General features: G+C 39.9%; 1 protein-coding gene across 1 annotated transcript; it reads right to left on the reverse strand.

Moving 5' to 3' along the window:
* Nucleotides 1-4039: 4039 nt before the first annotated feature.
* LOC122770153 (rho-related BTB domain-containing protein 2-like) lies at nucleotides 4040-13933 on the reverse strand. The gene is made up of 10 exons (XM_044027162.1): nucleotides 13665-13933; nucleotides 11118-11319; nucleotides 10834-10937; nucleotides 9933-10118; nucleotides 8907-9847; nucleotides 8025-8143; nucleotides 7165-7315; nucleotides 6964-7052; nucleotides 5913-6018; nucleotides 4040-5712 (listed from the first exon to the last, which is right to left on the reverse strand). The coding sequence occupies exons 1-10, from the start codon at nucleotides 13727-13729 to the stop codon at nucleotides 5519-5521; spliced, it is 2157 nt and encodes a 718-aa protein (XP_043883097.1). The 5' UTR covers nucleotides 13730-13933; the 3' UTR covers nucleotides 4040-5518.
* Between the last annotated feature and the right edge of the window lie 1612 nt (nucleotides 13934-15545).

Raw genomic sequence — 15545 nt, forward strand, 5'->3', positions numbered from 1 at the left:
AAAACAAAGCTGCACACATTGTTCCATTTTTATTTAGTAAATATTATTTACACACTTCCAAGAACACATGCTACAGAATTGTATTTACAGCTCCTAAACAATAAAAACAGCTCTTAAGAACAAAATACCAGACGACTATGGAAAAAACGTCATCTGGGCTTTGAACACTGAGAAACATTAAAGTTGTTTTTTTTTGTTTTTTTTTTATTTAAATTTCTAATCTGTTACTTTTCTTACTTGGTTTTTAAACTACTGTATATCAGAACAAGGCCTCTTAAACTATGCAGAAGTGATTGTGCAGCATATAGAATATTATTCCTGGTGCTGCTAAAGCTCCCTTTGGTTTGTGCTTTTTCTGCAGCGGTGATATTAGCACCCAAACATAATGGAAAAGAGCCCCAGGGTTATAATCTGTCTAATTTATAATCTAATCTGTGTTTTCTTTTCTTCCTTTTTAACCTGATATCATGTGCCTAAATGATGAAATTGCAAAATTGAATAGAACCTGGTGCTTCAAAGCAGTGCAAGTTGGATATTTTCAGAATGCATAGTACAAAAAACATTATATATTTAATAAACTATGCAGTAGCTCGTATCTGTTGTAAATCATCCCACCTTTCATATTTACACGTCTGAGTTTAAAATATAACGTCCAGTGACCACACTGCATCGGACTCATCAGGCTCATTAGCATAAAGCAGCTTTAAAAATGATAGAAACAAATCAAAATGCCTGCTTTCTTCTCCGTGTTTTGAAAATACGTGACTTCAGTCTGCACTTTCTCTCCAGTTGTCTGAGTGAGACAGCAGGAGAGTCATCCTGAGGATTTGGGAACATTACAGTCTAAAAGTGGCAGAATTTACAAGCTAATTTTAAATATTTTAGCCAAGCAATATTTGTTCACCACATTGGCAGAATATTTTTCTTAAAATAGGACAATTTAAACACAAGAAGCCCCAGGTTCGCGACCCGGTCAGAACAAGGGCCTTTCTGCATGTTCGCCCTGTGTGTGTGTGTGTGTGTGTGTGTGTGTGTGTGCGTGTGTGTGCGTGTGGGTTTTCTCTGGCGATTCTCCTGCTGTGTTCTCAAATGAGCTCACTTGGAATTTACCTGGAGATTAGACGACGGGAGCTGACAGGGAGAGAATCTCCAGAGAATCTCACAGGTCTGACAACGGGCTCAGTTTTTTTTTAGATCAGCCTACACGATCCGTGTGTGTTTCGTCTCTACTCTACGACTTAAGATTCTACGCAGTGTTCACACTAAAGTCTCATTTTACACACTGATCAACTGCTTTACATCCATATTATGGATAATCTACATTTACAAATACACGTATATGAGGCTATTATGTCAAAAAAAGAGAGAGAAGAAAGTATTATAGTTAAAATAAAGTGGTACAGCAGGTATATTTACATATGTGTTGCTAGCAGTTATTTAAACACAGTGAGCTGCAGCTGTAGGTCAGAAATGTTATTAAAATAAAAAAAACAAAGCCTCTAAAAAGACGTCTCAACCAGAGGAGAAGAAAAACAAGGGTCTGCAGTGGAGATGGTTTCAAATACAGATGAAGCAACTGCAGCCAAGGTTATTTAATTCATTCTCTCAAAACATTAGGAATGATTTTGTATTAATCTGTTGATTATTGTTTGGTGTATAAAATGTCAGTGATCAGTGTTTCTCAAATGTCTAATTTTGTCCACAAACATTATGATTTCTTTGCTACAGTATATGGAGCGTATACTTCAATCAATTATTTTGATGGCTATGAAACAAATGTGATATTTTACAGTCTGTTATTGTCTCTTCTCAGTATGTGAGAATCCTCCACCACTGTTGCTGCTGCTGCTCAGAGCAGACGCACATCACATCGCTCACTAACATTTATGCAAAACACTGGGCATAATTGCAGTCTATGTTTGGGGAAACTGTGGCAGCCACAGTGTTCCGAATTGGGTTTTGCAGTAAGCGAATTAAACTGCTAAAAGGTCGCTGTTGTACATATTTAACACACTGGTAATGATGGGTATCACTACTTTACATTCAATGCCATTACACTACACTGTAAATTAAGGCATGAGGTGACGTCGACACAGAAAATCAGTGCAGAAATTCAGAAGTGGGGAATGAAATGTGAACTTTACCACCACCATGGAAAATCATACCAGCTTAGAATAAACCTAAATCTGTGTCAAACGTGGATATTTCAACGAGTAATTCTAGTAAATCAAGTATTATTAAGCTCCAAAAGTGTGCCCCATGCTCCGTGAGGCTCATCCACCTGCCTAACGTCTGACAACGTAAGATTTAGACAATTAAAAATTACATTTGCTACGTTTAATGAGCTATACGCTAAATTAATGTACAATTAAGCTACTGCTTGGAGCACCAAGTCTATGGCAAACACTTAAATAAACCCAGTTCATGCAATCTAGTCAGGTTGGCTTTTGTCACTTCATTAATCTGTACCACTCAAACACTGTAAGGTCTGTTTGGCTCCATCTTAATGTATGTGTAGTATGGAAAAATGCTGAATCTTTTATGCTGCAAAAACTGCAATGCTGCAACTGGAATCTACTCTTTTGATAACAATGGTGTAAATGTGTGGTCACTATAATGTCATTTATACAAATGTGTCTACTCTCACTTTGCACCACAATCCTATAATGAATGTACACTACGGTGAATAATAGATGTTTTTTAAACAACAGGTTTTAGCTGCACAGAAACTAAATGCCATTCAGACAAAGTCAAGTCTATGTTTAGTGTATTCTATGTATTACTCAGTAATACTGGATTAAACTGCTCACTGCCTGCAGTGCAAAATATGAGGAAACTGTGCAAGTCACAATTTACAATACTACTCCATCTCCTGAGCACCATCTTACAAGTGCAAACAATGCTGCAGTCAGTCATGCCCAAACACTGGGTGGGGACCCACAGATGGGTCGCAGGGGATCTTTTTTTTTGGTGAATTTGCTGAATTCTCCCAAAACCCCAAACGTTTAAATAACATGCATAAAATGAAGTTGAAGTTAATTTACCAAACATGTCTAGGAAATTATATGTTTACCAAATAAAAATTCCATTAAGGTGTTTTGAGATATGACGTTTTATCATAATTTGGGTTACAGTAGTTTAGGGCTGCAATTAATGATTATGTTCATACTTGTTTGGTCTGCCATAAAGTGTCAGAAGATGTTGAAAAACGTTGATCTGTGTTTATCAAACCTGGAAATGATGACACTCTCAAAAAAATATTCTAATTTAAGAAGCTGAAAAATTAAAAAAAAAACGAACTCAAGCTAAAATAATTTAGTAATTGAATAATCATTGCAGCCCTACAATAGTTTGCCATCTTTAAGAAGTGGGTCCCCGTACAGAAAGTTTGGGAAACACACAGCATCATACATACAGTATCATATGAAATGTGCAAAACAAATCAATTAAAGTGATTTCGTGTCAAAATGCTTTACAATTATTATACTTTTTGAACATTCTAAACACATTATTCTTGTGCCGTTTCTCTTCATGTCCTATACACGTAGCATGTGATGAAACCATGCTGTCCTGTGCTGCTACTGGAGGTTAGAGTTTTTGTGTGCAGTCTCTGGAGAAAGTGCCGGAGAAAGATGTGTAAAAGAATTATGTACGACTCCACTCAGGCACGAGGAAGCTTCCCGCATGTTCAGGCCTTACCAAACTTCAAATCAACTCTAGATAAATCACTAAAGCTCAAATCACACCGACACAGACAGATGGGGTCAGAGGAATGTGGTCACTTCAGCTCCTGAAATGTGGCGGTTGCTTCAGGGATTTGTTACAAGTAATGTTACAGGACGACAATAATCCAGCTCATGAGGCTATTCAATGTAGCTAGACTGTCTAATAGCAAGTGATCAAAGCAGATTCCACATTCTAAGGCATTTTATGGACCTTCGTGAGAGAAACGTGTTGTTTTACATACATTTTTTCAGGGGTTTGGATTAAGGACTTGTTGGTATGGCCTGTATATGTCTGCACTTTATTATATCCATCTTTTATACTCTCCTTAGTTCAGTTTTATATCTGAAATTGTCTGGTCTCTGTAACTATTTGTACTATCTATGCTGCTTTCTTGACTCCCTGGAAGAAGATATCTTGTATCTCAATGGGACCTTCCTGGCTAAATAAAGGATAAATAAAAAAAATAAAATAAAATTGGTGAGTAAAAATTTAAGGTCCATCAATAGTGGAACTTTTAAAGGCCAATAAAATAATAGTTTGAAGCAGGACGAAGTCAACAGACAATTCACTGACAATCATATAATATATAGTAAAAAGTTCACTACATAATTGAAGAATGTTTTATCAATAGTTGGGACCTATTTTCACAAGGTGGCAGCAGCAACATTTTAGTGGACAGAATGTGTGTTGAACTATTACAATTTACAAGGTTCCTTGAATGCATTAGCAGCAGGTGGTTAGGAGAGTGCACGATTTCAATTAAATCTGATCTTTTTTTCCTTTTTTTACTGTCCAGACATTGAAAACCAGTCTGGACAAAATCTGGAAACGAAAAAGAAGAAAGAAAACAATAGTAACATTTTCTTAGAGTCTGAACAAGGTACTGTAAGATCTGAGCCAATGAAGCTAATCAAGCAACATATGGGGAATAAAAGTAATCTGGAACAGAAGAACTGATATTTCCTTTGTTTTGGGATCCCTTGAATGCATTCGTGTAAACTAAAGCCCTTTTTGTGACAGCAAATCACAGGAACACATATATACACATAAACACCAAGCACATCTAGGCCCAAACCAGTCTGAGCCGTGCAGGCAGAACACAAACATTCAAAAACATGTGCACGAAAAAAGTGAAGATTTTTCTCAGTTCTGCAAACACAATCATCGTTGACATGAACGTCTTCAATCATCGACTCTCGGCAGGCGATTCCTTCGTTACACTCTGTTCATGAGATCATACTGTACACATGGTTTTGTAGATTGTACAAACACTTAAGGGCAAAGTGTTAAATCTCTGAGACTTTAGATCTGTGTTGAATTGCTGGTTTGTTGCAGCTGATAAGCAGCACTTGGTTGTCAGTTCAGGTTAATTGATGATATTTTATGACCCAAGTTGGAAAGTTCTGTGCCAGCAGAGAGCTATTTTCACAACTTCAAACTCACACGGTGGAACACGTGACAATCGATGTGAGTTGATATTTGCACAGGTCACGCTGTGCCGTTTTGTCAGCGAGGTCCATATCACTGAGGTTTGAGTTTCATATACACCGAGCTAAAAATACAAGGAACAAAGCCGTACTGGATTATTTCGCCAGATTGAGCTGACTCAGCAAAAACCGGAGGGGTGCTGTTTGACTGCAGACGCAAACAAACGCGAGAGGAAGAGTGGGGGAGGAGAAAATGTGTGCCTGAATATCTGGGCCGCGTCTAGTCAGCAGTGCTCTCGTCTTCTTATTTGTACCTTTTACAAGTCGCGTCCACGCTGACGTTCACCAGAGTGAACTGCACTTGGTCAGATGACAGAGGAGGAGGAGTTTGAGTTGGGGGAGGAGGGAATGTTCCAGAAGAGCCATTTGCGTTTACACTGTCGTCTCTGGTACAGGTAGTCCTCCTTGTCGCGCTCTTTGCGGGCTCTTTGGTAGTGGTCATCCTCTTTCAGATACCACACAGGAGGCCAGCGATGTTTCTCAAAGTATTCTTGGTTTTCTGTAGCAAAAATAAAAAAAAGACAGTTTCAGGAAAATGCTATAATTGACAATTTCCCCAAAGTGGTTGGGTCAGGGTTGGCCATCTGTCTTTAGAGCCAGGTAACATGTGTTTGTTTGTGGCTTTGCAGTGTATCAGCTTGTTGTTTGGTGTTAATGAGAGGACATTACAGGCGCTGCCAGATTTTTAATGTGTATTACCTGCAGACTTGGCCTTCATGTCTCGGGGAAACTTGCGACAGACACTGTTGTAGTTGGTGCAGATGTGGTGGAGACACCAGCCGGTGAGTTGCTGAGCACCATGGAACTGTCAACATACACAGTCACGATTTATCAACATTGTACTTGCGAGTGTTTTTGTTGGGTGTTGCCGTTCATTTGAAGGTATCAGTGTCAGGTATCATCTTCAGCTGAACCACAATAGACAAGTCTAAAATTAAACATGTAGACTGTGGTGATATTTGCCTGATTGTTTGTTTTCCAAACTTTTTAAATAGACCCATTACATATAAACGGATTAGCACTGCAACTAACAATTATGTTTAATTATTTAATATTTTTTGTCCAAAATTCTTCTGTTTTATTAATAATATTATTTTTTATAAAATGGAGCAAAGAAACCAGAACAATGTCACATTAGCAGGAGATGAAAGATCAGAGATCTTGTTTTTTATTGTTCAAATAACACTGATTTATTAATTATTAAAATACGTTTGTTGTTGCCAATTAATTTAGCAATTGATTGCTACAAGTATTCTGTGTCATCTGATATGATTTTGAATAGGTAAACCAAACATTAACAAATTAACTTAACTTTATTAAAGTCATTCACTACATATTGATTCAGATTACGGAAAATATTTGCATTATTGTATTCATTGGTCGCCAAAAATCTCCCATACACTGACCCAGTTTAAATTGTAGCCCACTTGCTTCTCATCTCGGTGAACTAAAAACCAATATTTGCTACACAGCAGTGGATGTAATTACAGTGATACATTTTAAAAGAAACCCGATCACTGACGAGGTAGTCTGAGTCTAGAAGTGTGTTAAAGTCAGACTCCTGTGTCCCAAATATCTACTACCCCAAAGCTAATTATTCCAATGTATTTATTTATTTTTTTCAAATAACTGACTTTACTCGGCTCTGCCTACTACGTTTAAAGATCACTTCAGCCTCCAGACCAAAAATGCCCTTTACATTCAGCCAAAGCATTATGTAAGCGATTTAACTGCAGACAGTCACACTAACCTGGGCCATGTCCAAGTACACGAGCACGTCGCCGTCAATGTCCGCTCCCATCATCGCCGCCTCCGTCAGAACTGTCACCGTGTAGAGTTCTGAAACAGACATGAAAGGAAATCCCTGTGCATTAACTCAGAAACACACTCCCAACAGCTGTGTGTGATCCAACCCAGTGGTTAACGGCGTAATGACGGTAAAAACTGTTACCTGTAAGTGCAACCAGGTGGGGGAGACAAAGACGATTGGCAAGAACAATGAGCTCCATCGCGTCCAAGTCAGACCGGGAGCAAAACCTCCCTGTGTAGAGATATTCCAGCACGGCCCTCATACAGCTGCGAGTGGTGTTAGGAAACAACACCTTTAAAAATAAAAGAAGGGAAAAAAACATTTGGCAGTCATGAGTTTGATGTTTTTATACATCAGCAAAATGAGAAAAAAAACCTACTCTCTTGTGCTTCAGTGTTTGTACGCTACAGTTATGTTCTTAGTTGTTCAGTAAACACTGAACAATGGACAAAGTAAAGACACATAATCAAGTGGCTAAAAGCTTACACTTAATTCTTTAAATACATTTGAAACTAATTCAGTCATATTTTTTGTACTGCATGTTGTATATTTCCATAGCATTAAGACGGAAAGACAAATTGAATGAACTCATAGAACCACCATATACTTGGATCACAGCAGCAAATGTGATTGCATTACAACACATAATCTAATCTGAATTACAGTTTGCACTGGTGCATTACTTGGATTGTGTTTAGCTCCACTAGCCTTGAATACATATATGAAAAAATAAGCTTTGTTATGATTATCATCATCATCATCATCATCAATGCAACCATCATTATTACATTTATTTAATCAAGAATTAGATTAGAAACAATCTCTTTTAAAAGAGGGTTCTGACAGCATAAATAACAGGGTCATACAACTGTGAGCGTTCAGCTACGGAACAAGGCCGTGTGGATCAATTAAATTATGTTAAACCAGAAACCGGAAAACAAAACAAAACAAAACAACACAGAGTTTACTCAGCGTTGCCTCAGCAGTGGAAGGTGACTCACCTCTTTAGTGCAGCTCTCCACAAAAGGCCCACCAAACATGGCCGCCATCCAGTCACAGCTGGAGATGAGCAAAGGCTTGTGAGCCATGATCGTCCCGTCGTCGAGCTTGAACACGACATCTGCAACACAGAGGTGAGACTATTATCTGGACATAAAAAAGGGGACTTTCCAAAAAACAAAGCCTCAGAAGCAGTATGGAAGTTAGACACCAGGGGGCGACTCCACCGATTACAAAAACAACACTGTTTAACTTACGTCTATGGCAAATAACCTTTCCTCTCACATGAGTTAAAACATCAGTATTCAGTTTCCTGACTTAGTGGTATCAGTTTCATCTCTTCTTAAATAGGATACGATTTAGATTTTGTAAATTGTGTTGTCATTTGGTTGCAGGTGGCGTCAACAAAAGACATGGCAAACTGCCAATCTTGAGGCTTCACAACGGGGGTCCATTTTCCAACAAGAAGACTACACCTGTTTGGTTTGGTATGGAACGGTACAAATTTTTCTGCGTTTCCATTAGGAATAGCACCAAAACAAATGGCCTCAGCCGTTCTATTCTTTGGCACCCTTCCCTTGAGGTACTAGACTAAAATGGTACAGTACGGTCAGGTTGGAGCAAGACTGGCTCCACCTACAGCATCGTCATTGTTGCTTGTTGTGTAACGTTAACGCTACATATTTGCTGATGTGGGCATCGCCTGCCAAGTAAAGGAAGGTATTGTTCTCAGTTGAAATGCAAGCCTGACCCAGGGTTTTACCATTCCAAACCGTACCAAACCAAACTGTACCATGATGGAAAGACAGCATAAGTTCATTCTGAATCCACTTTATTTCAGGCTGGACAAAAGAACACACATGTACTAAAAGGTTTCCACTCACCAGAGAAGGTGCCTTTAGCCAAGCACTCTTTGACTCGGTTTGTGCGCCGTACATGGAAGGCTTTGGTGATTTCCTGGTTCATGAAGGCTTCATTGTTCAGTATATTTGCCACCATCATGCGCAGGTCAAAGACCTCCAGCAGCTCAGCAATGTGCGCAATGTGCATCAACTCCTTCTCGTTCTCATCCAGCTGACCTGTGTACAGGTAGCGGAGGACGGCTCGAAAAGGACCGAGCTGCATGGACTGGTCCATGTGAACTACAGTCATGAGTCTGGGGCTGTAGGTCAGGGGATCATCTACCAGCTCCTCCTGGATGCTGACAAAGGCTCTGCTCCATGAGGAGAGCAATCTGCCTCCTCGACGCCCTTGAGAGTCTTTCAAGGTCCCGTCACTGGTGCAGGCCCTCAGGTTGGCCCTGTCTCCATCATCACTGTTCTCGCAAACATCAAAGCTAGCAGCACGCATCAGCAGCTCTCGGCCAGAAAGAGGACCACGAGAAGGCCTTTCATTCTCTTCATTGTGAGTATCCATAATGAAGAGGTCATAGAACTTTGAAGAGGATGTTGCCAAGTATATCTTGTGTGCAAAGATTTTCTGTCGTTCCTGCAAAACCAGGATGACATCAGCACAGTGTGGGTCCTCCAGGAGGCCGACTGGATGCTCCTCTGTGGTGCTTGGTGGAGGAGGCACAGTGATTATAGGTGGGGGAGGTTTCGGGGGCAGGAAGGGAGCCTGAAGGAGAGGGCGCTGCACATTTCTGAGGTGAGATTTCCAAAACTGCAGGTGGCGGCGTGAGATAAGTGCAGCTCGGATTGCGTTATCAAAGACGTCCTTGACTCCAAATTGTGCAACAACACTTGTTTCGTAATATGGCACTCCCAACTCTTTGGCCACTTCCCGGCCTCTCTCTGGGGGAAGGATCTCATTTGATTTGATGGGTCTGAAAAAGAAGAAATGATACCAATTCAAGGACAAAAAAAGAAGTGATTTCAAACACTTTTGCTTTCAAACAGACACCCCGCTACCTCGCTAAAGGCCTCCGGGCCCTGTTCACTGCTTCCAGGTCAGCATAGCGTAGGTCAAGCTGACAGCCAACCAAGATGACAGGAGCACGAGGGCAGAAGTGCTTGATCTCAGGATACCACATGGTCTTCACGTGGTACAGAGAGTTGGGATTGGCAATTGAGAAGCACAGGACCACCACGTCGGATCTGAAGGAAGGACACAGGACAAACTCTCCGAGACATGACCATGACGATGTCACGCAATCCCATCATGCAACACTTGGAAACAAAACAACACAATTTTGGCAGGAAGCCACGCAAAACGCTATACCAGGCAATATGTCACGTATCTCATCTCTCAAAGTGAAGATCACAGATAGCTGTTCTGTCTGTAGCTGTCTCATAATGACAAAATGGTCAAGGACAAGCAAAGGTAGAGCTTTTAACCAGATCACCAACGATTCCCAGAGAGGTCAGAGTTGAACCACTGCCATAAAACGCACTCAAAATGAGCATAGAAGATGGAGCGATGGGAATACACAGGCGATGGATTCTGCTTGTGTACTTCATATCATATCAGGTTCAGAAGGTAAAAGTACAGTTTTGGTATAATCAATAATTGTTATGTACGACTAGCATTATTGTTTTCATCTTGCTCATCCTATGGCAGTTGGATAATGATGACCACTTCTTTCAAGATTTTGCTCCTGGGGATTATTTAATCACGACCATATCACACATAATAAGTTATGTTTTTGTGTGAAATCCGGAATGTTGGAATGGAAAGGCCGCCACGGTCAGTTTGTTTGAGTGTCTGGGAATCAAACCCCTCCCCCATCTTCAAACTAACTAACATCCCAACCCACTCTACAAACAAATCACAGCAGACAGACTTAGCACATTTCATTTTAGAACATCTCACCTGCCATATGCAAAGCGCCGGTCCTTGTGATGGTCTCCAAAAGTGTCCCAGAGTCGAAGCGACACGCTGACGTCATCCACGACATCTCTGGAACGTTCTAACACCTGACATGCAATTACACATTCATGCTAATGTAGACACTGGACAACTCCGGTTCAAAGGCAGGTGATGGCAGGCACCGATTGTGGAAAAGATATTAAGATTTAAATGATGTCTTCACATTTGTAAATCTTCATGTCGTCGTGTGTGTGTGTGTGTGTGTGTGTGTGTGTGTGCATACTCACCTCCTGGCAAACTCTGTACTGGTCGATTGCCCAGACTGTGGGCACATGTGTGGCGAGTAGCTGGTACTGAGTCAGTGTAGCATTGCAGGCCCGGGCACAGATGAGGCGGGTCTTTCCAACTGCATTGTCTCCCACCACCACACACTTGATAGTTTCAACGTTTGGCCTCTCATAGTCCATATCAGAATCTGTCAGCTGAGACCTGTCGGAACACAAAAGACGCGCAGGAAGCTGCATCAGCACCGGAAATCCTAGACTATTGTCCTGTCCTGTACAGCACAGGAACATGAATCAATAAGGACATCAGACTCATCACCATCTGCACAGGCAGCGTTTTCTGGCTGCAGAGCTCTCAATGGATGTCTCGTGACATCCTGGTGCCCATTCACAAGTTCGCTGTCCTTGGAAAAAATTTAAAGTGACAAGCAACTGAATAGGGGACCAGGACTGCACAGATACTGACATTTTAACACTTTAATTCAAGTGGAGGAAAAGAAAAATCACACCCCCGGCTTCAAAATAAACTGTTTAAATTGTTGCTTAGGCTCCGACGGTGATTCAATCCTATCCAGCGATTTCTCTAATCCCTCTGCAAGCCTGAAATACCTTTCCCTGTTAACTGTTCCCATACCAACATCCACACAACCTTCAACTTAAAAGGTCAGCTTCAGGTCTCATGCACAGCCTCAATCATTACACATTTCCCATGCACAAATGTTCCTGCTTTGAGTGAAATGGAGGGAAAAAGGTGAACAGAACATTTTTGTCTCTTGAAAATGGTGGCTGGGGAATTAGGTACCAGGTCTGGTTTCCAAGGGAACTGTGATTCTTGCTTGTCATAGCCGACATCAGCTCAACTCTCCATGTTCCATATAGATAAATACAGGACGTTAAACTCCATTTTAAAGATCCCAAACTTACAAGCCGGGGGGGGGGAACCCAACAGTCACACCTCTTGGCAGTGGGAGGTGACGACATCCTTTCCAGACTACAAGTAGAAGCCATCATCGTGTTTGTCTCCAAGTATATATTAATTTGATTTAATTCCATTCCTCTGCCAGCACTTGCCTTAAAAGAGTAAAGGAGCAAATTTTGCCTCCAACAATGATGTTATATTTTGGACCACATTTAGACAGATTTGGATTAAATGTTCAGGGGGATGTGTAGTAGATTGTAGCCTAAGGAAGAAGTGATCAGATTTGGGTGATGATCCACATTCAGAATTGACACTGAGTGAAAGTGAGTGGCCTTGGGGCAGGTTTGTCCTCCTGAGTGCTTGTGAATGAGTTCCCCATTTTATTTTGTGCTCTAAATATTACATCACAGGTTACTATGTTCTTTTTATAAGGGTCACTTGCAGTTTGCAGCCATTCATAAAATCTTTCTTTGAGTGACCTATATAATCTACAGAGATCGACCCATGTGCCAAGCAGCCAATGACAGATATACTGCACATGATGATATTTTCTGCAAACGATACACAAAATTGCTCAACTTGAATAAACACTTATTGATTAGCACTAAAGGTCTGTCTCTCTGAAGGTTTTGTTCATTCACAGATTAATTACACAATATTCTAGCATGCCGGTTGTTTAAAAAAATGGCAAATTAAGAATAAAGAATGTTTCTAGCTCACAAAAAGAGAACAGCATTAACAGTGATTTGATGTTGATTTTATTTGTATGTAAACATGCAGTATAGCTTCTTTTTCTTTCTTTCTTTCTATCGTCTGCCTCCATTAGAGCTGCAGCTGACATTTTGGTATAATTATTATAATTATTAATTAATCTCTTGTTGTAACTATTAACTATAAAACTCTTGATTATTAATTTAGTAATTAATTGAATATTCGTTGCAGCCTTAGCCTCCTTCTTGCCCTGTCCCTTGTGTCCTTTACCATTACAGCTTTTTTTTTTGCATACAAAATATACATCAGGTGAGCCAAGAGGAACACTTCGGGTGGGCCAACTTTGACCCGCAAGCCCCACTTTGAGCAACCCTGCTTTCAAAAAATCTACTCTGTTTCCTGTATTGTGGGTGAATTTCAATAAAGACACTGGTAATTAATTATATATTGTCACATTACCATTGGTAAAGCAGCGAATTAAACGGTGGCACAGTCTTTGATATGTAGATGATTCCTGTTTAGAGTCTACACTGCGCAACTCCACGAATAATTCATCATTTCTGACATAGATATTCCATAAAAGCCCCGCACACAACCGAGTCCACAGTGTGTCCTGCATTTAATGAGCATGCAAACCTTTGTACTATCACGATAATCATTCAACAATGACGATAAATGATGTTTGTTTTTGTTTTTTTTTATCCCTGCCACAAAGGAGCGAGCAGTCAGTGAACAGTCATGAGACTCTGCTGCATTTTTTACTCGTTATGTAACAAATCGTCACCGACTCCGGAGCCTGTTTATCCGCGTCATGACAAAGACAACGACCGTGGTAACAGCAGCGTTACACGGAATAAAAGTCTCCGTCTGTCTCCGTGTGTGTCTGCGTGTCTCTCTGCAGGACGAGGCTTCAGTCTTACCGCAGCAGAAGGAAGTGCAGCATCGGTTTGGTGGATGGAGGAGGTGAAAAGCAGCAGCACTCCATGTGATGCAGCTCGCACCTGACGGCAGCTCGTGTTTAACCTCATCTTCAAGGCAGTAATAATAATAATAATAATAATAATAATAATAATAATAATAACAGAGGAGGTTTGAATAAATACGCGGAACCGAACCGCAGGAGAATAAAGAGCCGGAGTCCGTTTGTGATCCGACACAAACAGCAGCAGCTGCTGGACAGTCACAGCCTGTGTGTGTGTGTGTGTGTGTGTGTTGTTGCAGAGCTGCAGCTCTGACCGTCATGCAGCCACAGCCACTCACTGTTAAAGGCCTCCGCAGCTAATAATAGGCTCAGGAAGAGGGAAAAAAAAGAAAAAGAAAAGACACCCATTCATTAGAAAACACTGATCCACTTTAAAGAGGCACGAATCCAAACTGCAGCCTTTTTAAAACCTGGACCACTACACAGGACACTTTACAACAACACTGACATAGTGTTTGTTCATCAGGAGCAAATCCACTCTGTAATTATGTTAATTTAACTGCTGTGGTGTTAAGTGAGTTGAGGTTGACGAAAGTGCTGTGCAGAATGACGTCAATGAAGATAAGAACTATAAAAATTAAATACAAATAAATACTACACAAACAATTAAAAACAATCCAGTGCATAATTAAATCACATAATAGCAGACACACCAGAGTCCACTCTTTCACTATTTTAACACTATTTTTTATTTTAACACAATACATTGTACTATATAGAAATTGCTACTTAATTGTATTATTTTTCACACAAAAATATAAGAAATTAAACCACACACATGCAAATCAAGTATGAGTAAGGGTATAAACCTGTCTCAAACTCCAATGACCACTGAGTGACCAGAAGGGTTGGTGGGGGAGCCGGTCAATTGAAAAAAAAAGGGTCAAAATATTTGGTAGAAAGCAATGTTTGGTTAAAATGATATCACAATATTCCATTGTGATATTTCCATAGTGACATTTGTCATTTCATTTCGAAAAAGAGTGTTTATTTTGAAATTAAACAACATATAGATCACCATGGAACATGTATTTATTTGTGTATTTATGAATCTGAAAATAAAAAAACATACAGAAGTAACCCATGACTGGGCTGGTAGTGATATTAAAGTTAATTTCAAATATGTCCATGTTTGTATACATATTAAATTAAATTACAAAAATATTTAACGTGAACAATTTGCAGCCAAATCAGCAAGGGCCAATATTATTAGGAAAACTGTACACACTTCCAAGATATATACAGAATTTATGATAGAACTTTATTTTATGTATGTGCTATTTAATAAATCATAAGAGACTGGATAAAGTCTGAACCCTAAAGAAATTGCTCTCGATAAAATCGTCTCTGATTCACAGAGTCTATTTGTTTTATTTAGCTTCTGCAATGTCCAGTCTGCTCCACCAGGTGAGGCTGAAAGTCAACATTTCTTTAATCATGACTTTAATTCTGGATAATGTGTAAAGAGCTCACCGTTGATCAGCTCATCAGTCAAAGTAAAAACTAATAAAACTGTACTAAATAATAACACATTGATTGTTTTATAATTTTAAAGTAGTTCTAATTTGTTTATGTACTAGCACGTAAAACCCCAGTTAAACATTAAAACCCATGAAACAGAATGAAGCATAAATGAAACCCTATCAGTGTCAGTGAGTCACTGCACTGGACAGTGGACATACTAAAGGTCAGTGATTACCAAACTGTGAGCTAAAGCCCACTAGTGGATGTTGGAGGAACTGTACGTTGACCTCAGACAGAACTGTTTAATTCAATCAGTTATCTCCCATTGTCCAATTTTATCAAAACTTATAATGTT

Source organism: Solea senegalensis, linkage group LG5 (assembly GCF_019176455.1).
Source record: "Solea senegalensis isolate Sse05_10M linkage group LG5, IFAPA_SoseM_1, whole genome shotgun sequence".
Lineage (NCBI taxonomy): Eukaryota > Metazoa > Chordata > Actinopteri > Pleuronectiformes > Soleidae > Solea > Solea senegalensis.

Bases quoted from the DNA above. Each gene is read 5' to 3' on its own strand.
- LOC122770153 (XM_044027162.1), bottom strand. From the start codon at position 13,729: ATGGAGTGCTGCTGCTTTTCACCTCCTCCATCCACCAAACCGATGCTG. The intron at 8,144-8,906 runs GTGAGTGGAAAC...TCTGTGTTGCAG, and splicing joins GGCTAAAGGCACCTTCTCTG to ATGTCGTGTTCAAGCTCGAC. The intron at 5,713-5,912 runs GTAATACACATT...TTTTTGCTACAG, and splicing joins CATGAAGGCCAAGTCTGCAG to AAAACCAAGAATACTTTGAG.